This window comes from Lynx canadensis, chromosome D4, assembly GCF_007474595.2.
Source record: "Lynx canadensis isolate LIC74 chromosome D4, mLynCan4.pri.v2, whole genome shotgun sequence".
NCBI classification, from domain to species: Eukaryota; Metazoa; Chordata; class Mammalia; order Carnivora; family Felidae; genus Lynx; species Lynx canadensis.
This window is the reverse complement of record NC_044315.2, coordinates 26,358,366-26,383,205: the sequence shown is the minus strand read 5'-3', so window position 1 is coordinate 26,383,205 and position 24,840 is coordinate 26,358,366. Positions and strand designations below refer to the sequence as shown.

Below are 24,840 nucleotides of genomic sequence, written 5' to 3'. Positions count from 1 at the left end.
ACACCCATTAGTACCCGGTATTATAAGAGAAAGTAGCTGTGTCACACGTAGTGCAGCCACGTATTGTTTCATAAACCTTTGGGTGTGTGTGTGTGTGCGCGCGCGCGCGCGTGCTCACATGTATGCAGGGATGTGAGTTTTTTTAAATGTTTATTTTTGAGAGAGTGAGTGAGAGTGAGCAAACGTGAGCGGGTGAGGGGCAGAAAGAGAGGGAGACAGGCTGTGCTGACAGCATAGTGCCTGATGCAGGGCTCCCATGAACTGTGAGATCATGACCTGAGCCAAAACCAAGAGTCAGATGCTTAACTGACTGAAACACCTTGGTGCCCCAGGGCTGTGATTTTTAAAATGTATTTCTTACAGGTCATGATCAAAAAAGTTTGTTATTCACCTTGACCATGGTTAACAAACTATGGCCCATTGTGTCAGATACAGCTCATAGCCTGTTTATGTTCATCCCACAAGCTAAGAATGGTTTTTATGTGTTTAAATGGTTCAAAAAAAATCCAAAGAAAATAACATTTTGTGACACATGAAAATTACATGACATTCATATTTGTGTTTATAAATAAAGATTTTTTTTTTGGAACACAGCCATTTCTATTTGTTTATGTATGATCTCTGGCTGTTTTGGTACCACAATGGCAAAGTTAAATAGTTGTCATAGAGACATGTGGCTTGCAAAACTTAAAATATATACTAACTGATCCTTAAAGGAAAAGTTTGCTTCACCCCAGTAGCTACATAGTCTGAAGGCTTTATGGTTCTGTATTTGCAATAAAATACTCAATATCGGCCAGGTAATAAGGATTTCTGAGTATTCAGAAATGCTGCTTTTTCTGAAGTCCTACATTGAGGGTATTGTTTCTGGTTTGCTTATATTATTTGCCTTGTCTTCTGCAAGTTATTTTTTGAGCAAATGATAACATTTTGTAAATTATTTGCTAACTTTTAGGCCAGTCCTTATTCAAATGTAGTAACACCATAAATGAATAATGTCAAAATTAATAAGGATCATTTTCAGAAAAAGGAAGCATTAGACTTCTTAAAATTACTTGGTGAAAATATGTTTTTGTTACTTTGAGTTTCTGCTTTATGATTATCACTGATCTTTTATTCATTAATCTTTTTAAACACAATAAATGAATAAAACTTCATTAAAAATTTCTCCACCCCATTTGGAAGGGGAAAAACCCATTATAAGATTCATATCTCAATGGTAGATAGTACATTAATACTTAAAATTTGGGATTTTGTGCGGAGGAGCCAAGATGATTGAGCAGCATGGAAGCTTTCTGCTTCTCTTGTCCCTGAGATGCAACTAGATCAGCAGCAAACCATTTTGCACACCTAGAAAATTGATATGAGGATTAACACAACAACTGTATAACTTGAGCCACGGACCTTGGCAGGTACCTGGCATGGAGAGGTGAACGGGTGGGGAGAGAAGTTGTGGAGGGTAGGGAGCTGTTTTTGTTTGCAGAGAGAGGACAGAGATAGGGAGAGAGTATAGGAAAAGCACTCCCCCTCAAAGCAGCTGGAGAGAAAGAGAAAGAGTGGAAGTACCCACAAGGGTGTGAACAAGAAAGGGAGAAAGAAGAAAGGAGAGAGTTTCAATACCATTAGGACTCTATAAACAGGAGAGTACAGAGTCAGAAACTCTGCAGCCAGATAGATACCTGGCGGTGCTCTGGTGGGAAGGATGAATCCCCAGGAGCAGACAGAGAGGTGCGAGCGGTCTTTGGGCCACATGGGGAGAGACAGTTCCCCTGCTGGGAGTACATTTGGTGGAGACTGTGTGGCGTCCCCATGGGAAAAGGTCCCAGCGGACCCCAGAGAACAGCAACGTTTGCTGGTGTTGGAACAAGGACGCTAGGGTGCAGTGAAGCCTTGTGCCAGTTGTGTGTGTTGTGATTTGCCATAGTCCCTTGAACCACTGCTGCTACATGATCACGCAAACTTTTTCTGGGGCAGGCTGGCACCCAGAGGCAGTCTCTGGGTCTCTGCAGTGGTGTGGTCGTGCAAGTGGTCCTGGGGGCAAGCCAGCACCTGGCCATTGCTCAGCGAGGCCCTCCCCCAGAAGGTCTGAGTAGGTCAAAGCTGCAGGGCCCTCAGAAGTGAGGCGTTTGGAAAAACAGCCCCATCTGAGATAAAATTTGAGAGAGAGGTGCTGCCTGGCAGGTTGATGGCTTGGTCATGGACAGTGTAGAAGCAGGGAGTGGACAAAAGCTGGAAACAAAGGAGAGGTGCCTGATGGCTGCCTGGGGAGAGCACAGAGTTCTGATGCTAGTGACTGGGAAACTGGGTGACACCATTTTCACCTCATTGGCACATACCTCTGCATGTGCCCACATTGATCCACCCCAGTAAGCTAAGCAGCACCACCTAGTGGAGAATGGAGCCATTACACCAAGCCCTGTCCAACTGCACCAATTAAGCCCTAGAGGACGACCACAAATTTTCCTGCCTGCTTAGTGTACAGGCTATAAAATAACTCATAGTTTGACTTCTAGGGGAAACTGACTGTAATTTCATTCTGTTCGCTGGCCCATCTATTCATTTTTTTCTCTTTTTCTTTTCTTATTCTTAGATACAAAAAGAGGAAAATGTATTTTTATTTTGTTTTTATAAAAACATTTAAAATTTTTTTACTGTATTTTTTTGTAAGCTTTTCATTCCATTTTACTTCATTTTATTCTGTTTCATTGTATACATTTAAAAAAAATTTTTAAAAATTTTTTTCTTTTTCTCTTTTCTTTTCCTTTTTTCTCTATTCTATCAAGCTTCTTTCAACAACCAGACCAAAACACACCTAGGATCTGTCTTCCTTTATTTGATTGTGTTGTGTTTAATTTATAAATTTTAAAAATTTTATTCATTCTCTTTCTCCAAAATGATGAAAAGAAGGAATTCACCCCTGAAGAAAGAACAGGAAGAAATGACAGCCAGGGACTTAACACAGATATAAGCAAGATGTCTGAACTAGAATTTAGAATCACTATAATAAGAATACTAGCTGGGGTTGAAAAAAAGCATAGAATCCCTTTCTGCGGAGATAAAAGAAGTAAAATCTAGTCAGGACAAAATTAAAAATGCTATAACAGAGATGGAATCTTGAATGGATGCCATGGCGGCAAGGATGGATGAAGTAGAGCAGCGAATCAGTGATAGAGAAGACAAAATTATGGAGAATAATGAAGCAGAAAAAAAGAGGGAAACTAAAGCAAAAGAGCACAATATAGGAATTAGAGAACTCAGTGACTCATTAAAAAGGAATAACATCAGAATCATAGGAGTCCCAGAAGATGAAGAGAGAGAAAAAGGAGTAGAAGGTTTATGTGAGCAAATCAGAGTGGAAAACTTTCCTAACCTGGGGAAAGACACAGACATCAAAATCCACGAAGCACAGAGAACTCCCATTAGATTCAACAAGAACCATCAACAAGGCATATCGTAGTCAAATTTACAAAATACACAGACATGGAAAGAATTATGAAAGCAACAAGGAAAAAAAAAGTCCTTAACCTATAAGAGAAGCCAGATCAGGTTTGCAGCAGACCTATCCACAGAAACTTGGCAGGCCAGAAATGAGTGGTAGGATATATTCAATGTGCTGAATCGGAAAAATATGCAGCCAAGAATTATTTCTACAGCAAGGCTGTCACTCAAAATAGGAGAGAGAAAAATTTCCCAGACAAACAAAAACTAAAGAAGTTTGTGACAACTAAACTAGCCCTGCAAGAAATTTTAAGGGAGACTCTCTGAGGGGAGAAAAGACAAAACAAAACAAAAAAGACCAAAAGCAGCAAAGACTAGAAAGGACCAGAGAACATCACCAGAGACTCCAACTCTATAGGCAACACACTGGCAATAAATTCATATCTTTCAGTACTCACTGTAAATGTCAGTGAACTAAACACTCCAATCAAAAGACAAGGGGTAACAGAATGGATTAGAAAATGAGATCCATCTATATGCTATTTACAAGAGACCCACGTTAGACCTAAAGACACCTTCAGATTGAAAATAAGGGGATGGAGAACCATTTATCATGCTAACGGTCACTAAAAGAAAGCTGGAGTAGCCATACTTATATCAGACTATCTAGATTTTAAAATAAAGACTGTAACAAGAGATAAAGGCATTATAATTAAGGTATTTATCCACCAAGATCTAACAATCGTAAACATTTATACCCCTAATGTGGTAGCACCTAAATATATAAATCAGTTAATCACAAATGTAAACACTTTAATAAAGACTCATTGACAATAATACCATAATAGTAGGGGACTTCAACACCCAATTACAAAAATGGATAGATCATCTAAGCAGAAAATCAACAAGGAAACAATGGCCTTGAATGACACACTGGACCAGATGGACTTAACAGATATATTTAGAACATTTCATCCTAAAGCAGCAGAATACACATTCCTCTCAAATGAACATGGAACATTCTCCAGAATAGATCACATACTGGGACATAAATCAGCCCTCAACAAGTACAAAAAGATTGAGATTGTACTGTGCATATTTTCACACCACAACGCTATGAAACTCAAAAACACAAGAAAAAATTTGGAAAGAAAAAGAATACTTGGAGATTAAAGAACATCCTACTAAAGAATGAATGGTTTAGCCAAGAAGTTAAAGAGGAAATTAAAAAGTACATGGAAGCCAATGAAAATGCTAACACCCACAGCCCCAGACCTCTGAGATGCAGCAAAGGTGGTCATAAGAGGGAAGTATATAGCAATTCAGGCCTTCCTAAAAAAGGAAGAAAGTTCTGATACAAAACCTAACCTTACACCTTAAAGAGCTGGAAAAAGAACAGTAAAAACAACCCCAAACCAGCAGAATAGGGGAAATAATAAAGATTAGAGCAGAAACAATGCTATCGAAACCAAAAAACAAAACAAAACAAAAAAACCCCAAAAGACAAAAACCCAAAACAAACAAAAAAACCCCCCCAGTAGAAGAGATCAGTGAAATCAGGAGCTGGTTCTTTGAAAGAATTATTAAAATTGATAAGTTCCTAGCCAGTTTGATCAAAAAGAAAAAGGAAAGGAGCTAAATAAATAAAATCAATAATAAAAGATGAGAGATTACAACCAATACTGCAGAAATACAAACAATAATAAGAGAATATTATGATCAATTATATGCCCATCAGGCAATGTGGAAGAAATGGACAAGTTTCTAGAAACATAAACTTCCAAAACTGAAACAGGAAGCTATAAAAACTTTAAAACAGGCCCATAACCAGTAAAGAAATTGAATTAGTAATCAAAAATCTCCCAACAAACAAGAGTCCAGCGCTGGTTGGCTTTCCAGGGGAATTCTATCAAACATTCAAAGAAGAGTTAACACCTGTTCTTTTGAAGCTGTTCCAAAAAATAGAAATGGAAGGAAAACTTCCAAACTTACTCTGTGAGGCAGTGTTACCTTGATTCCAAAACCAGACAGAGACCCCACTAAAAAGAACTACAGACCAATTTCCCTGATGAACATGGATGCAAAAATTCTCGATGAGATACTGGCCAACTGGATCCAACAATACGTTAAAAGAATTATTCACCATGATCAAGTGGGATTTATACCTGGGATGCAGGGCTGGTTCAATACCCGCAAGTCATTGTGATACATCACAGTAATAAAAGAAAGGACAAGAACCACATGATCCTCTCAAAAGATGCAGAGAAAGCATTTGACAAAATACATCATCCTTTCTTGATAAAAACCCCTCAAGAAAGGAAAGATAGAAGGATCATACCTCAAGATCATAAAAGCCATATATGAAAGACCCAATGCTAATATTATCCTCAATAGGGAAAAACTGAGAGCTTTCCTCCTAAGGTCAGGAACACAACAGGTATGTCCACTCTTGCCACTGTTATTCAATGTAGTAGTGAAAGTCTTAGCCTCAGAAATCAGACAACACAAAGAAATAAAAGGCATCCAGATCAGCAAAGAGGAAGTCAAACTTTCAGTCTTTGCAGATCCTTTATATGGAAAACCCAAAAGATTCCACCAAAAAACCTGCTAGAACTGATCCATGAATTCGGCAAAGTCACAGGATATAAAATCAGTGCACAGAAAGTGATTGCATTTCTATACACCAATAATGAAACAGCAGAAAGAAATCAAGGAATCTATCCCATTTACAATTGCACCAAAAACCATAAGATACCTAGGAATAAACCTAACTAAAGTGAAAAATCTATACACTGAAAACCATAGAAAGCTTGTGAAAGAAATTAAAGAAGACACACACACACACACACACATACACACACACACACACACACACAAAATGGAAAAATATTCCATGATCATTGATTGGAAGAAAAAACACTGTTAAAATGTTGATGCTGCCCAAAGCAATCTACGTATTCAATGCAATCCCTACCAGAATAACACCAGCATTCTTCACAGAGCTAGAACAAACAATCCTAAAATTTGTATGGAACCAGAAAAGACTGCGAATAGCCAAAGCAATCCTGAGGAAGAAAGCCAAAGCTGGAGGCATCACAATTCTGGACTTCAGGATGTATTACAAAACTGTAATCATTAAGATGGTATGATACTGGCACAAAACCAGAATGGAACAGAATAGAGAACCCACAAATGGACCCACAAACGTATGACCAACTAATCTTTGATAAGACAAGAAAGAATATCCAAATGGAATAAAGACAGTTTCTTCAGCAGATGTTGTTGGGAAAACTGGACAGCAACATGCAGAAGATTGAACCTGGACCCCTTTCTTACCCCATACACAAAAATAAACTCAAAATGGATGAAAGACCTAAACATAAGACAGGAAGCCATCAAAATCCTAGTTGAGAACACAGGCAAAAACCTCTTTGACCTCAGCCGCAGCAACTTCTACTCAACAAATCTCCAGAGGCAAGGGGAACAAAAGTAAAAATGAACTATTGGGACCTCATCAAAATAAGCTTCTGCACAGCGAAGGAAACAATCAGCAAAACTTAAAGGCAACTGACAGAATGGGAGAAGTTATTTGCCAATGACATATTAGATAAAGGGTTAGTATCCAAAATCTCTAAAGAACTTCTCAAACTCAATACCCAGAAAACAAATAATCCATTGAAGAAATAGGCAAAAGATATGAATAGACCCTTTTTCAAAGAAGACATCCAATAGCTTAACAGACCCTTGAAAAAATGCTCAACATTACTCATCATCAGGGAAATACAAATCAAAACCACAATGAGATACCACCTCACACCTGTCAGAATGGCTAAAATTAACAACGCAGGCAACAACAGGTTTTGGTGAGGATGCAGAGAAAGAGGAACCCTTTTGCACTGCTGGTGGGAATGCAAACTGGTGCAGCCACTCTGGAAAATAGTATGGAGGTTCCTCAAACAAATTAAAAATGGAACTACCCTATGACCCAGCAATTGCCCTGCTAGGTATTTATCCAAAGGATATAGGTGTGCTGTTTTGAAGGGGTACATGCATTCCAATGTTTATAGCAGCACTATCAACAATAGCCAAAGTATGGAAAGAGCCCAAATATCCATCAATGGATAAAGAATATGCACATAATGGAGTATTACTTGGCAATCAAAAAGTGTGAAATCTTGCCATTTGCAACTATGTGGGTGGAACTAGAGTGTATTAGGCTAAGCAAAATTAGGGAAAGACAAATATATAACTTCACTCATGTGAATGGGGGATGAATCACTGGATTCTACTCCTGAAATCATTATTGCACTATATGCTAACTAACTTGGACGTAAATTTTTTAAAAATACTTAAAAAATTTTTTTAATTGTAATCCCATACTGATAATTACTTGAATCCATATTTTTGGCTTAAATTGGCTTATAAATTAAAATGAAACTGATCTCTTATAAAGTATGCTTAGCATTTTGGGGTGCATCTTTCCTGTTTTCATATTCCATAAAATTAGAACATGAGAAAAAGTAGAAAGGATAAAGGTCATTCTTCGTCTCATTTCTCAGAGGTAATAACTTTTAGCATTTTGATTTTACTTTCCAGCTTTCTGTATGTTTTTAGAAAAATTGTCTAGCTGTATTTTATTGTAAATTATAATCCATATTGCTTTGTTTTACAAAGCATTTAAGGTATTTTACAAAAATACTTTTATCAAAATAAAATGAAAAATACGGCAAAGAAATATAGTAACAATCACAGAAATATGTTCAACTTGTCTCAAAATAAAAGAAATGCATATTAAAATGTACTGAGATATCATTTCCCACATATCAAATTGCCTAAAATCTAGAAGTTTGATAGCATGTTTTACTGATGAGGCTGGGGGAAACAGGCGTGCTCTCTCCCTCTCTCTCTCTCTCTCTCTCTCTCTCTCTCTCTCTCTTTTTTCCCCAGACACCTGTACACTCATTGTTTAATTTGTAAAGTCCTTTTAACAGAGATAACAATTATGTTGAATTTGATGTTTCTTATTATCATACATTTCTGATTATTTTATAATATGCATAGTTAAATATATACATAAATATTATATGGCATTGTTTTTCATGTTTTTAAACTTTATGTAAATAATATACTGATAGTATTCTTTTGGAAACTTTTCATCAGTCAATAGCAGGTTTATGATGTTCATCATGGTAATCAATACATAGTATTGTATGAGTATACTCACAATTTATTCATTTTGTTGCTGACGAACATAGTTTGTTTCTAATATATTGCTTTCAGAAAAAAAATTCTTATGTTTTAAATGTTCTTTCATGTTTCATAGTTCCTTCAATGAAAATTTATTTGCATTTTATATCAAAATGGAATTGCTGGGCTGTACACTATAAAAATCCATTCTGCACAATGCAAAATATTTCTCAAGTTCAATTACTATTTCCAAAGAATATCTTCAGTTCTGAAAATTTATTCTGACATAACAAATAAATACTATTTTTTATCCTAACATTTTGTATTTTGTTAATGTATAGTAATATACTGCAATTTGCAATAAATTTTCTTTTAATATTATCTCTAGGAATATTAATTGTTCCTTCTGTTCTAGATTTTATATTTTAAGTATTTTAGTAGTTTTACTTAACTCATCTATTTTTGTGAATTTTATTCCTAAGTAATTTTATGGATTTCTGTTATTGTGAATAGGATTTTTAAACCAATTCCATTCTTGGCTAATTATGGCCAGTAAAGTAGCAATTTTATATCTTGTTTTTCAGTAAGTTCATCAAATTCTCTAACATAAATATGAATTAAAACTTTAATGAACATGTAGTAAATGCACATATTGCCTTAAATGCTTACTTTCTAAAACATGATTTGTTCTCAATTCAACCTTGGTAAATATTAATTTTATAAAGTAAGATTTTTTTTTGCATTATATTAGTCATTCTGGTTAAATATGTCATACCAAATTCTGATTGCATTTTATCCATCCCTACCACATATTTCTTACTATTTTTTTAAATTAATATCCAAGTTAGTTAGCATGTAGGGCAATAATGATTTCAGGAGTAGATTCCTTAATGCCCCTTACCCATTTAGCACCCCCCCCCACAACCCCTCCAGTAACCCTGTTTGTTCTCCATATTTAAGAGTCTCTTCTGTTTTGTCTCCCTCCCTGTTTTTACATTATTTTTGCTTCCCTTCCCTTACATTCATCTGTTTTTATCTTAAAGTCCTCATATGAGTGAAGTCATATGACATTTGTCTTTCTCTAATTTTGCTTAACATAATACCCCGTAGGTCCATCCACATAGTTGCAAATGGCAAGATTTCATTCTTTTTGATTGCCTAGTAGTACTTCGTTGTATATATATACAACATCTTCTTTATCCATTCATCCATCGATGGACATTTGGGCTCTTTCCATACTTTGGCTATTGTTGATAGTGCTGCTATAAACATGGGGGGTGCATGTGCCCCTTCGAAACACTATACCTGTATCCCTTGGATAAATACCTAGTAGGGCAATTGCTGGGTCGTAGGGTAGTTCTATTTTTAATTTTTGAGGAACTTGCATACTGTTTTCCAGAGTGGCTGCACCAGTTTGCATCCCCAAAAACAGGTTTTCTTATACATTAATAATGGGATTGCAAATTGATAGTACCTCTTGTGGAGGGCAGCCTGACAATGTCTATCAAGATTAACAGTACTTATTTCCTTTGACACGTTAATCCTGCATCTGGGAATTTATAATTTATATACATTATACACACACACACACACACACACACACTCACACTCACATAATTTGCATATCTGTGAAATGGTGTTCAAAGTTTTTTGTTTTGGCATTGTGCCCACCAATCAAACTAGTTAAATAAATTATGGTATATCTTACCTATGAATACTATGCAGTGATTAAAAAAACAAAAAGATCTGTATATACTGATGGAAAAAGCTATAAGATGCTAGTGGAGGGAGAGCAATAAAAGTAGTTAACTGGATGGATGGAGGATATGGCTTGTATAGAAAGTGAGAGTCTCCATTTTATACTTTTATGTAGCATATGAGTTTTGCTCCATGTCAATATATTACCTGTTCAGAAGTTTAAAATTGAAAAGTAGGCGAAAGAATTGTGGCAAAAGCAAAATAAGGAAAGCAAACCCCTGGATTTCTTTATATTAAGTTTAGAATGGCTTGGGGGAACATAAGTACCTATGAGATGGAGACAGTAGCAGAAATCTTAGTACTGGCACAGCAGCAGATAACTTATATTGAGTGTTTTTTTTTTAAGGCCAGACATAGTACTAAGTAACAAGTACTTCGTATGCAATGTATATGTGTATATAGAGTGTGCCATTTCATGGTATAATAGCTCTATGAGGAAATTACTATTCTTTCTCTTATTTTACAGAAGACTATGCTGAAGCTTAGGATTCTTGAGTTAACTTATCCAAGGTTACACTGCTAGTAAGTGGCAGAGCCAAGAGTCAAACTCTGGTCTAGGTCATGAGCCTACCCTGTTAATCATTTATATATAGTTATCATGTACATATGGTTAAACCATGTTCTCTATAAAGAAGATCATCTTCTGTGGACCCTCGGGAATAGTTATGCAACGAACAACATTGCCCATAATATTTGTACAGAAAATATAGCTGTGAGATGTATGAAATTGTTTCCTGTAAGACTGCCCTGTACTGGTGGAAACCTAACTAACAAAGGAAAGTTTCACTGGTGGCCGCATGTCCTGCGAACTTTAGAGCATTTACTGGACTGAATGCACTGGACATTGTTCAGACTGCATACATTATTGTCTTCTGGGCCAAGTCTTTGCTAGCTATTGGAGGTCAGTAAATTTGAGATTATAGTCCCCGAGGGTATCTGGAAAATAGTTACTGTTTTGTTTTGACTGGAGAGCCATGTATTTTAATAGGCCGGTGAGGGAAAGGGAGGAAGGATTGACATTCTTTTTATGGAAGTTGTGGTACTTCACCCAGATCCATGTCTGAATAAAAGATTGACCTTCCTATTTATTAATAGGGGCTCCTGGAAGGGCAGGTAATTTCCTAAAGTGTTAATTTTAGGTCTAGTCTAATATACATGGGCCACTATGTACCCTAAAATACAGTGTCAGAAGTTGAGAACTAGTGGCCCGTAGGCCATATTAACTTGAACATGATTTTGGCTTCACTTTGCAGACTTTGTATGTTTGTTTTGTTTTTACTGATTTTGCATTTAAAATTTGGGAGATTCCTCATAGAAATCCAAGTTTCTGATGTTTCTTGAAAAACTGGTATAACAACCTTAGTATCTGGTTCCTACCTGGCATCAGTCAGTTTGTTTTCAGACAGAGCCTGGGCCCTGCAGTGTTCCACACACTATCCATCCATCTCATGGGTACACATGGCTGACCCGTGGCTGTCTGTGCTGTTCTGACCCTGTTTTATATTATGGAGCATTGCTGTGGAACTGAGGTGTTGTATCAGCCTGTTAATACCATTTTCCTTTAAAAACAAAAACCCCAGACTTTTGTAAGTATTCGTATTTGCACATTTGTGGTATGTTTCAGCCTTATTTAATAAATTTTTCTGACAAATGGATATATTCTAACAAATGGATATAATTAGGATTTATTTAGTCATTCACCCATACTTGAATACTCACATTTTTTTTTTTTTGGTATGGTGTATCTGAATGTATGTGAGTGCTACCTCTTTTATTGTCAAAGGTCTGGGCAATATAAATTTTGGACTTGTTTATTATTGCAATTAATAGCTTTTTAAAAATGTTTCTTTAGAAAGAATTTGGCATTTGAAAGTTATGACATTGAATGTAAATCAAAGATTTATATCTTAATCCTTTGATACTGGGTCTTTTTCTTGATAGATTGCTTGTCAGTGAAGAGTTATTTTTTGTAGAATAAAACTAAAAATAAATTTAGAGTTGTACCTCTTTAATTTTTTTTCTGTATTTAACTATCACACCTTTTAATGTTTTCCTGATAACTATTAGCTTTTTATCAGAATAGGTTCTTAGCTTATTCTGAAGTCAGTTATACTGATATTGTTAGAGATAATTCTGAACTATATGAGAGTTAATACTGCTTAATCACAAAGAAGTATCTTTGGTGCAGGAGACTAGTTTCACATCTACCTGAAGTTCAGGAGACTTTCAGTGCTGAGTGTATTTTTAAGATTTTATTATAACCATTTTGGCAACTTTCCTCACTCTGTTCTAACAATAAATCAATAAACCACAGTTTTAATCTGTATTACCAATCTTTAGCTGAAACAGACACATTTGAAATTTAAAGCTGTTCATATAATTGGCTTCCTCTTTAAGAATAAGTGATAGGAGCGCCTAGGTGCCTCATTCGCTTAAGCATCTGACTCTTGATTTTGATTTTGGCTTAGGTCATGATTCTCACAGTTTCAGGAGTTTGAGCCCCGCATCGGGCTCTGTGCTGTTGGTGCCAAGCCTGCTTGAGATTCTGTCTCTCTCCTTATTTCTCTGTCCCTTGCCCACTCAAGCTCTCTCTCAAAAAAAAAAAAAAAAGAATAAGTGATAATATGACAAGTTATCACTTGACTGTGACTATAACAGCAGTAGGCATCTTCCCAGTATGAGCTTTGTGGCCAGTCTACCTGCAGTTCCAGGTAGATGTATGTATGTAGGCTGTATGACCTACATTTGTTCTGGTTTGCTTACCCTTGGTGACACCTTCAGTGATTGTTGCCTTCCTTGGCTTAATTATGGACAGGGAAGATGGTAGAATCTGTCTGTGACTCCTTTTTCTAGGATAGTGGCAGGATTCTAGGAATTTTCCAGTTGGTGACCATTTCATTGGACTGATTCAGGGGGAGGCCTAGAGAATTCTCAGGCCTAGAGAATCCTGGAGATGCAGGGTCCATGCTCTGCCTCCTGACACAAGTGTCCCCTTCTCCTCCACATTTCCTCTCCATTCACAGAAGAGAGCACTGATTCTGACAAATGTGCATGCTGGTTGCCAGTTGCATTTTAGCAACATTCCAGCAATGGTGGCTTTTAAGAATCTTCATATATAATTTTTGGCTTTTTGGATCTTTACTGCTTCTAATAATGCTGTTCTTATATATGTAAAATTATTTGCTTTTCGGCTACAGAGTGGCTTGTTACCATTTCGATGTCGAAAGTCATAAATAAGACATTCAAGATTTTTTTAAATAAAGTTTATTTATTTATTTTGAGAGAGACAGAGACAGCTCGAATTGGGGAGGGTCAGAGAGAGAGAAAATCCCAAGCACTGCCAGTGCAGAGCCCAATGTGGGTCTCAAACCCATGAAACTGTGAGATCGTAACCTGAGCCGAAACCAAGAGTCAGGTGCTAACTGTCTCAGCCACCTGGACACCCCTTAAAATTTATTTTTAAGGTGTTGAACTGGTAACTGTATTCTACATGGTTATTTTCAGAATTCGGGCTTTAATAATACAGATACTGTCTTGCGACATATTGATATGAATGATCATTTTTATTTTAAGAAAGTGTTATCCTTTTACACTTTTTCATCCCAAACTTATTTTGGAGAAAGTTGTGCCTTGGCCTATAATAATGAATTTTGGTGGTCATGCTTCTCTTTTGTGATTTCAGGACAAAAATTGCCCAAGATATTGAGAGGTTAATACATCAGAGTGATATCATAGATCGAGTGGTATATGACTTGGATAACCCAAAGTAAGTCTGTTGTTGTTTTTAGTTTTATTAGTTTTATTAGTACTCTAAAATTTCAGTGTTATTTTTAAAAATAAAAAAATATAGCTAACTTCCACCTAGTTTGCCCTTGCTATGTTTTCATCTTTTAGCAGGGACATAATGGTAATGTAATAGTAAATCATATTAAATTGAATGTATCACAGGCTTTTGTTTGTTCTTAGGTGGACTTAATGGGTTCGATAAGGAAAAGGTCACAAACTGATGCTGTGTTTTTAAAAAATGTGAAATTACCTCCATTTTAGAGAGTGGAAATGTCACATGAAATGCTGCAATTTTGTCCTATTGACAATATTGAGCCTTCGTTCCCTTAGGACAACAAATTACCATCCGTTTTAAAAAAAGAAGGGACATGTGCTTGCTAATTTCTCCATAGTCCCCACTACTCTTTGTCGTCTCTTACTGCTTACAATGTGCATCAGTCCTTTATATTACTTTCCTGATCTTTGAAGCCATGTGTTTATGATGCTTGATGCGTTAGTGTTATTCACAATTTAGGGTTATCACTGTTATCAGCACATTTTAGGGTTTAAATAAATGAACATTAGAAACGATGAATGTGACTATTATTTAGTCATATGCCTCTTTATACAAGAAATGTAATGAGCCCTCAGTGGGTTTCCCCATCTCTCAACATTTTAATATTCTGATGGACATTTCAGATCTTACTGGTCTTTTTGGAGGAAATAAAACACTTTTTAAAGATCATTATCTTTAAAGGTAAAGAAATAAGGGTAAAAATTATGTCAAAGCTAATGACTGAATTTGAAATAATACTTTTAAAAATGAAAACCAAATCTACCTTATTCAAAATGTCTTAGTTATTTCAATATTTATAATTTGGTGTCAGATCAGGCAGATGTGGTGAAAACAGAAACTCAGGAACCCTGAGCGTGGCATACATACCATTGCTATTTCTAATTGAAATGACTTTGGACAAAATCATTGAGCTTCTTAAAGTCTGAGTTTCCCTCTGTTAGAATGTAAGCTCCAGAAGGGCAAAAATTTGTATTTAATCAGAGACACAGACAGACAGACAACTAAAACCGAATCTGGTACCTAGTAGGCATTCAGTAAATACTAAAGTAGTGAATATGTAAAGTGAAGACAGTACTTTCACCTTCCTGGCACTAATTAAATAAGCTAGTATCTATATCTAATATAGCTCTGCAAATTTAATCTGAGAACTGCATAGTTTAATTAGAATTATTGGTACTCAGTACTGGTCATATGCCTTTTTAAAGATACGTCTAGTCTTTTTATTTGATTATTGGTATTTAGGAATGACGTTTATTTAGTGGGGCAGAATTTCTTATTTGTGATTAATATTCAGTCTCTACTTGTAATTGTAATTTTTAAGTCTATAAATGTTAACCAGAGTTTGTGTTTTGCTTACATTCTTTGGTTTAAAAATAAAGAAGGGGGGACGTGGCAATAGTGGTATATTTTTAATTTGTAGTGTAGTTTTATTTTAAATTTTTTGTTTACCTATTTAATTGCAGTGTATTTTATAATACTTACTTGAATACTTTTATTTAGTTACACTATTCCAGAAGAAGGAGATATTTTGAAGTTTAACTCCAAATTTGAATCTGGGAATCTGCGCAAAGTAATTCAAATTAGAAAGTAAGTCATTTAAAATGTTCTCACTTTGTCTGTACACAGATATTTCCCTAATTTTCATCAGATTTCTTTATTTTCTATTTTCAGAAATGAATATGATCTTATTCTGAACTCAGATATAAATAGCAATCATTATCATCAGTGGTTTTACTTTGAAGTCAGTGGAATGCGACCAGGTGTTGCTTACAGGTTTAACATCATTAACTGTGAAAAGTCCAACAGTCAATTTAATTATGGTAAGACATGTTTTTCCCCCAGTGTAGATGATATGCAGGCATTGTAACTATAGTACATAAGGCTTTTTTTTTCTTCTAATTATTAACATGTTTAAAAAAGGTTCATTGTTCTTTTGTTTTCTCTAGTTCTCAAAATTCGGATACTTATTAATGCAAAATTTGGAATAAACCTGTGCATTGCTTTGTTGGTGAAAAGCTCTTTAAAATGTAAAGAGCATCTTTGCTTTCATCCAAATTAAATACAACTAAAGATTTATTACTTATCCTGCTTAAAATTAAGTTTTCAGTGTCAGCTCATCTAGAAGAGAATTACATAAAGCGGTCTTTAAAAATGTTTAATTTTGAATAGTCTCATAGAAAGTGAATATATATAATGGAAGTTCCAGAAAGGTTTCACGTTCTCTTCACTGAGTTTTCTCCAGTGGCTACATCTTCAGTAGTAACTGACCATCCCAGAGTCAGGATTTGATGTTGGTACGGTGTGGGTGCAGTTTCATGCCATTCTATTACATTTGTAGATTCTTGAAGTTGTCACCACAGTCAAGGTACAGAATGCTCCCACCACCACAAAGCCTTGTGCTTCTCCTTTATTAGTCACTTTTCAGTACGATGTTAGCAGTCATTTTCTATAAATTTTAAAATATAGTTGAGGAGGTTTCCTCCTATTACTACTTTGCTGAGGCTTTTTTTTTTTTTTTTTGTCATGAGTGGGCATTGAACTTTGTTATATGTTTCATCTCCATCAATTGATTTGATCATGTGATCTTCTGTCTGTAAATTGTTAATATGGTGTTATTTCATTGAGTTTTGAATATTGAATCAGCATTTTTTAATCTGTGGAATAGACCCCACTTGGTCATTGTGGATAATTGCTAACATTTTGTTAAGAAATTTGTATTTATATGTTCAGGAGGGATATCAAGCTATAGTTGCTTTTTTGGTTTGTTTTATCTTTGGTACCGTATCTGGTTTTGGTATCATGGTAACACTGACCTCATAACATGGTCTGGGAAATTATTATCTTATTTTCTGGAAGAGCCTGTGTAGATTTCATGTTACTTTTTTTAAAAATTTATTTATTTGGGGGCGGGGAATGGAGGGAAGAGCAGAGAGAGAGAGGGAGAATCCCAAGCAGACTCTGTGCTTAGTGCGGAGCCTGATGTGGGGCTCCGTCTTGCAAACTGGGAGATCATGACCTGAGCCGAAATTGAAAGTTGGATGCTTAACCAACTGAGCCACTCAGGCACCCCAAATTTGGTATTACTTCTTTTTTAAAAAAATTTTTTTTTCAACGTTTTTATTTATTTTTGGGACAGAGAGAGACAGAGCATGAACGGGGGAGGGGCAGAGAGAGAGGGAGACACAGAATCGGAAACAGGCTCCAGGCTCCGAGCCATCAGCCCAGAGCCTGACGCGGGGCTCGAACTCACGGACCGCGAGATCGTGACCTGGCTGAAGTCGGACGCTTAACCGACTGCGCCACCCAGGCGCCCCATGGTATTACTTCTTAAACATTTGGTAGAATTCTCCAATGAAACCATCTGGGTCTGGAAGGATTTCTTTTTTGAGAGTCTTTAGTTTTACTTTTTTTAACTGTTTATTTTTGACAGAGAGAGATTATGTGCCAGCAGGGGAAGGGCGGTGGGGGGAGGAGGGGACAGAGAATCCCAAGCAGGCTCTGTACTGACAGCAGTGAGCCTGATGTGGGGCTCCAACCCACAAACTGTGAGATCATGACCTGAGCTGAAGTCTGACACTCAACCGACTGAGCCACCTGGATGCCCCTTTTGATAGTCTTTAAGTTACAAATTAAATTTAATAGTTGTAGGGCTATTCAGATTATTTTCTACTGAGTGAGTTGTGGTATGTGGTAGTTTGTGCCTTTTAGGAATTGATCCATTTCTTCTGAATTGTCAAATGTCTGTGTAGAGTTGGTCACAGTATTCCCTTTCTGTCCTCTTGAGGTCTGCAGGGTCCGTTGTGACACCCCTGCTTCATTTCTGGTACTAGTAATTTATGTTTTCTCTTTGTTTTCCTTTGTCAATCCTGCTAGAATTGTCAGCTCTATTGACCTTTGTCAATTTTACTGACCTTTTCAAAGAACCAGCTTTTTGTTTCATTGGTTTTCTCTACTGTTTTTCTCATGAAACAATTTTTTAAAAACTCTAGTGTGTGTAGAGCACACTAGCAAAAGTATTAAAGTTGTTAAAGGCATGAATATGATGGTGCTTTTTAAGGGGCGTTTCGAAGAATTAGAGTTTTCAAGAGTTGAAGAGGCTGTTCTCAGTTGTCATCATTTATGTGGGAAATAGGAAATTTTACACTCTAGATGATTACATGTTTGGGATAAAAGCTTTAATCAGATTCACTAATTTAATGCAATAATGAAAGGAAGATTATGTAGCATAATATCTAGGTTAGTTATAAAATTATTTAAAGTTTTTAAACGTTTTAAGTAATCTAATTTTAAATAGTGCATTTTAAATATATTTTGACCAAGGAGTCAGTGCTTATATTTTGCATGAATAGTGATGTGAATATTCTATATTTTATTCTAATAGATAAAATCTATTTCACATTCTTTATTTTTGTGATTTTGGGGCCTAACTAGTAATCATTGAATGTTGTATTTCTTAGAAAATAATTTTGACCTATTTTTGATCTTAAAACCTTCATATAATTAAAAAAATTACCTTATTTGAAACTCATTCAGAATAATAGTAAAAAATGAAAGAATTTCATGTTTTCCTTATTTAACTTGTAACTATAGTGCTGACATAATATTTTAGAGGAGGAAAGGACAGTTACTTAAGTGGAAGTATGTTTGTATTTTGGGTGCTCCTTAAGAGTATATAAATATAAAAGCCTATTTATTCCTAAAATGATAGCCAGTATAATTTTCAAATTGTAGTGCCTGCAGGTGGATGACATCTTTACAACTACATTCATTTATTCACTTTTATAAAATAGTACTCTTACTACTTTAAACTTTATTATAATTTTAATTTTAAAAATTAAAAACTTACATTGTAGAGCAGTGCTTCTCTATTTTTTTTAATTACAAAATGTTTTTAATGTTAATTTTTATTTTTGAGAGAGAGAGAGAGAGAGAGAGAGACAGACAGACTGCGAGCCGGGGAGGGGTAGAGAGGGAGACAGAATCTGAAGTAGGCTCCAGGCTCTGAGCTGTCATGACGCACAGTGTCCGACATGGGGCTCAAACCCATGAACCGTGAGATCATGACCTGAACCGAAGTCTGCTGTTTAACCGACTGAGCCACCCAGGGGCCCCTATTTTTATTTTTAAATCAGTACTTCCATGTGATAAAATAATGTCTTCCTTTAGTATCATTTTAAGTTTAAAATAAATAAACTGAAACTTGCAAACTGAAACCAAATCAAAACAATGGGACAGATGGCTGCTTTACTTTAAAATTTCCCCTGCTTCTTAGCCCTTGCCCTTTGGGTATTTTTGTATGTCTATCACACTTTCCAAACTCACTTTATAGAGAATTTGGGTAACAGAATGGTGTTAAGAAAATTAAAACCATCCACAGTGCATCATCCAGAGATAGCCACTTTAATATTGTTGTGTCCTTCCAGCCTTTTTTATATGGCAATATATGATTTCCACATCTACATAATTCTGTATTTATTTTAAAAAATAAGCCTGTATCCCATGCAGTTTCATAGTCTGTATGTTAACCAAACATTATATTGTTAACATTTTTTTCTGGTCATGAAATATTTCTCCAAAACAGAGTATAATGGACATCCTACAAGAGGTACTGTAATTTATTTATCCAAACCTTTTTCTGTTGTACATTTAAGCTGCTTCTGATTATTTTCTATTTTAAATAATGCTGAGATCAACATTATTGTACAAAATATTTGTGTGTATAATTATTTAGTTACAAATCTACAGAAGTGGAATTCCTCTGTCTGCCAGCTGTAAATATGTTTATTTTTCTGATAATCAAGCAGTGGATCTTTAATGTGGGGATTTGGTAAATTAAAAATTGTTTAGAGAAGAATGTAAGAAGGGGAGAAAATCCACTAATTAGCATTTTGTAATCCTCAGACTTACATTCACATAATTTTAAAATGAAATTTTATCCTTTCATAGATTGGGGTTAGAGTATGAAAACTCACCCGAAACTATTCTCATGCCATTCAGTATTTTCAGTGACATCATTACTAATGTTTATATAATATTCTATTGAGTAATGTACAGTTTGGGATTTTATTAAGTCTTTTTCAACATTTCAAAATTATAAGCTGTGCTGTTGATACCCTTACTTATTTGCTTTTGTGTATGTTTATGATTATTGCTTTGCCATAAATTTCTCTAAGTAGAATTTCTCAAAGCAAATGAACAGATGTTGCTGAAAACTAGGGAAAAGGATACTTATTGTGCTGGTAGGAGTGTTAAATTAGGTCAACCTTTTTGAAGTGCATTTGATAATATGCTTTCGGTGTTTATATTTAACTTCATCCAGGATTTATTTTGGTAAATTCTGTGAATTTGGGGTCTAACTTAATCCTGTTGTTAGTAGTTAAGCAGCTACAACTGAACCCATTCTTTCTCCAAAGAGATTTAAAATGATGTTGATAAATTGAGTTATTTGTTAAATGTTTATTTACATTTATGCCTCATTTGCAACTCTGTTCCTGACCCACTAGTAAAAAATGGAGAGGAAACATCACTTAGAAGACATTGTGAATGGCTGCTCTGTGGTAGCTCGTATAGAAAATGCTCTGGTTATGGGGTGCCTGGGTGGCTCAGTTGGTTAAGCATCCGACTTCAGCTCAGTTTATGATCTCGTGGTTCATGAGTTCAAGCCCTGTGTCAGGCTTTGTGCTGACTGCTCAGAGCCTTGAGCCTGCTTTGGATTCTGTGTCTCCTTCTGTCTGCCCCTCCCTTGCTTGCATTCTGTCTCTCTCTCTCTCTCTCTCTCAAAAATAAATAAATATTAAAAAAGAAAAGAAAAGAAAATGCTCTGGTTAGCAAACACAGATTGGAAGCTGGTTGGTAAGATATCACTCTGACTTGCTCCTAGTTCCTAACTTTTTGAATCTGGGTTGAATTACTCTGACCTCCTAGTCATATTATTTGTCCCCTCTGGTTTGAAACAATACAGTTCTCAGAAGCTATGGACTAGCATTTTGGGGGGAAGCTGTTTGTTGCTCTGGTACCACTTGATTTTAATGATCCTGACCTTTCTGTCTAGTGTAACATCCTTTGCTGTGTAACTGACTTTATAATACAGCTTAACATCCTGTAGTCTTTTTCAAAAACAATTGAATTTTTCTACCTATTTTTCCAGAATTGTTTATTCTAAATATTATTCAGAATAGTTTTATTAAGTGCCAGAAGATTTCAATTACATTAAACTCATAGAATAATCTGAGAGAAATTTAATTTTTTATATTAAGTCTCACTGCTTAGGAACATGGTGTATAGTTTTGTTTATTCATTTTCTTCTGCCCTCACTTAAGTTTAGTTTTTTTTAAATAATTTTTTAAGTTTATTTATTTATTTTTTTTTTAAGTTTATTTTTATTTCTTGAGAGAGAGAGAGAGAGAGAGAGAGAGAGAGAGAGAGAGAATCCCAAGCAGGCTCTGCGCTGATAGCAGAGGTAGGGTTCAAAAACATGAACCGTGATACCATGACTTGAGCTGAAATCAAGAGGTGGATGCTTAACTGACTGAGCCACCCAGGTGCCGCTATTTAGTTTTCTTTTTGTTAGTTTTGTTCATTTTTATTTACTTCCATTCTTAAGTATTTTATGTATTTTCTTTTGGTGTCTATTTTGAAAGAGTACTTTCAAACATTTTCAGGTTTGTTATTTATAATTAAGACAGCTGTCAAGTTTTATATGTTCACTTGAAAAATGACCTCTTTACTGAACGTTCTTACTAGTTTTCATAGTTTGTGAATTGATACTGCGGATTTTCTTGCTATGTCCTTAGAATTTTTCCTTATCTGTAGTTATATTGTGTATCTTTCATTGTTTTGTAGCTGTTGGATATAATTTTGAGAATGTTTACAATAAAAAGGAGACATTGGGCATCCTTGTTTTGACTCTAATGTGAATGCTGCTAGTATTTACATTAAATACCCTAGCTCTTTTTTTGAGGTACAGATTCTTTCTCATAGTAAAGAATTTCTATTTTGGGGCGCCTGGATGGCTCAGTTGGTTAAGTGTCCGACTTCGGTTCAGGTCATGATCTCGCGGTTTGTGGGTTTGAGCCCCATGTCCAGCTCTGTGCTGACAGCTCAGAGCCTAGAGCTTCCTTCAGATTCTGTGTCTCCCTCTCTCTCTGCCCCTCCCCTGCTCATGCTCTCTGTCGCTCAAAAATAAAAACAAATTAAAAAAAAAAATTTCTACTTTTACTAAGATTTAAAAACTGAAAGTATTTTATTTTTGCGTTTATTAATGTGATGTGACTGTATAATATGAGCTATTAATGTGCTGTATTGTATTAATAATATTTCTAATATCAAATCATCCTTGGGTTTCAGAAATAAATCCACTTTGCCATGGGAGTTAATCTTTTAATATACAACTATTTTTGATTTGTTAGTATTTTGTTTAAAGGCTTTACATCATTGGTTGTAAGTTAGACAAGTCCGTTTCTTTTTTGGAGGGTTGTTTTTGGCCAGTTTTGCAAACAAGCTGATGCTAACTTTGAACACTTAAATAAAAAAGCTTTTATTTCCCCACCCTGTGTTCTGGAACAGCTTAAATAGCATATACATGTCTTCATGAAATTCGGAAAGAACGCACCTCTAGAACTGTCTGCGTATTCCTTTTTGGGTGGGAGGAGAGTCTGGATAACTTCTTCAGATTTCCGTGACTTGGTGTAGTCTAGTTTTCTATTTCTTATTGTGGCAATCGTGATGATTTACATTTTATTATATAAATGACATTTAGATTTTCAGAATTCACTAGCAGGGATTTCTGTATGATGTCTGCACTGTGTGTGCTGCCTGTTCTCTTGCTTCGTTCCCTTGCGTGTGTGCTTAAAACATAATTTAGTGTTTTAAAAACCTAGCTCTTGGTTTTATTCCTTATTTCCTTTAAAAGTTTTAAAATTAACTTTTCTCTTTTCCTCTCTGCAGTTTGATTTTTTTCTTCTTTTTAGCTTCTAGTTTGTTTACCTAAATTTATTTTTGTTTGATGATCAAGCATTTAGGGCTTGAATTTGCTCTTAATTATAACTTATTTTGTATCCCCTTCCCCTCTGGATTTTAATATTAAGACTCCTTGTTATTTTGTAGGTTGCCTCTAATTGTATGTAGTGTTGGTATCCTTTTTGATGCAAGAATTATTTTGGAAGACATTTGTTATATTCGTGGTTGGTTAGATTATTTTGATTAAAATTTTTCTCATTACTTTCAAATTTTAATGAATCTTGTTCACATACATATAAAATTTATGATTTGGAACAGTTTTTTAAGCTTCCTATCTGGTCAGTTTTTGTTTTCATGGGTGCTTGGAAAATAATATATATTCTCTGCTGGAAGCATAATTTCATATACATTGTTAGTTTAGTGTTATAAATCCATTTATTCAGCTTTTGGTGTCCTTATTTATTTTTTACCCTATCTGCCTAAGACTTAAAAAAATTTTCTTTCAGTTCTGTTGTGCTTCTGTCCAGTCCTCATTTACGAAAACATATATATTTTTTTCTGTTTAAGCAGCATTATTTGGCACATAGTTTGTAACTTTTCCATATTTATTTTGTATATACCACTGAACAGTATAAAATAGTCATACTTAAGTATATTTAACCTTGAATTCTATTTTTACAATGTTTTGGTTTAAATTTGCTTGATACATCTTTGTTTCTTATAAATAGAGGTTGCATTTTATTGTTTGACCCTTGTCTTTAACATGCTTTTAACTTAAAATTCTTTTTGTAATTGATACATTTAGATTTTTACGCTATTTTTGTGCTTCTTGATTGTTCTGTCTGTCACTCTTTAAGGTGTAGTGCAACACTTGTTTCATTGTGGAAATCCAAAATATGTATATAAAAAAATAGAGCATGAGGCATATTCTGCATTGGATTTTCTCAGTCCTGTTCCATCTGCCTTAAGTTTAGTAGAGATTTCTCCCAAATTCTGACAAGAAGTGGTCTCTTGTGATTTCTTTTTATTGCCATATACTTGTAAGTATTTAACTAGGAAGTTGGTTATAGCTGTGAAATGAGCTCTTAGGCAGATATAATTTTTTTAAGTGAAACTCTGTTAGGTTTGTTTAGTACAACATAAAGGAAATCTTGGTTTGTCTTAACATCAGTAGAAAGAAGGGACTAATATTTTAGTAAGCTGGAATTCAGCAGTTTAAGAAATTGCAACTAGCTATGTAGTTGATGTTGTCATCGGGTTGAATTTTGAATTCACTCCAGGGATGGTACTGATGACAAAATATTTGCAGTAGAATCTTGTTCAGCTGAAAGGATTTGTTTAATTGCCATCCATGACTGAAATTCAGAAGTAATATTAGTTTTAATTAATTTTATTTCTTCTCTTTTTTTTGATTGGGACATCTTTTTTTTTGATTGGTTTGGGGTTTTAGTGTTGGGTTCTAAGCAAATATGTCCAAAGATGGCTTATTCTTTGACAGTGCCCCCAAAAGGGGCAGAATTACTATTGTTTTTGTATCTTAAATTGCCCTTTTCCTGGGGATATTTTAGGTGATTCTGTTAGTTTTCTCACAAGTGAATGATCTTATTTGTGAATTTTATTTGAGAATTTATATCACTGTATAATAATGTCACATCTGT

The 24,840-nt window shown here is 35.2% G+C and overlaps 1 protein-coding gene across 7 annotated transcripts in view; it reads left to right on the top strand.

The window, feature by feature from the left end:
* Positions 1-24,840, top strand: part of AGTPBP1 (ATP/GTP binding protein 1) — a 199,873-nt gene that overhangs the window by 131,456 nt on the left and 43,577 nt on the right. For all 7 annotated transcript variants that reach the window (XR_003964299.1, XM_030293983.1, XM_030293980.1 and 4 more), the window contains exons 15-17: positions 14,066-14,149; positions 15,725-15,811; positions 15,896-16,044. Coding sequence is in view for 6 of the 7 variants with exons in the window: in XM_030293983.1 (XP_030149843.1) it covers positions 14,066-14,149; positions 15,725-15,811; positions 15,896-16,044 (320 nt within the window). In the remaining variant the exon portion in view is untranslated. The remainder of the gene's footprint in view (positions 1-14,065; positions 14,150-15,724; positions 15,812-15,895; positions 16,045-24,840) is intronic.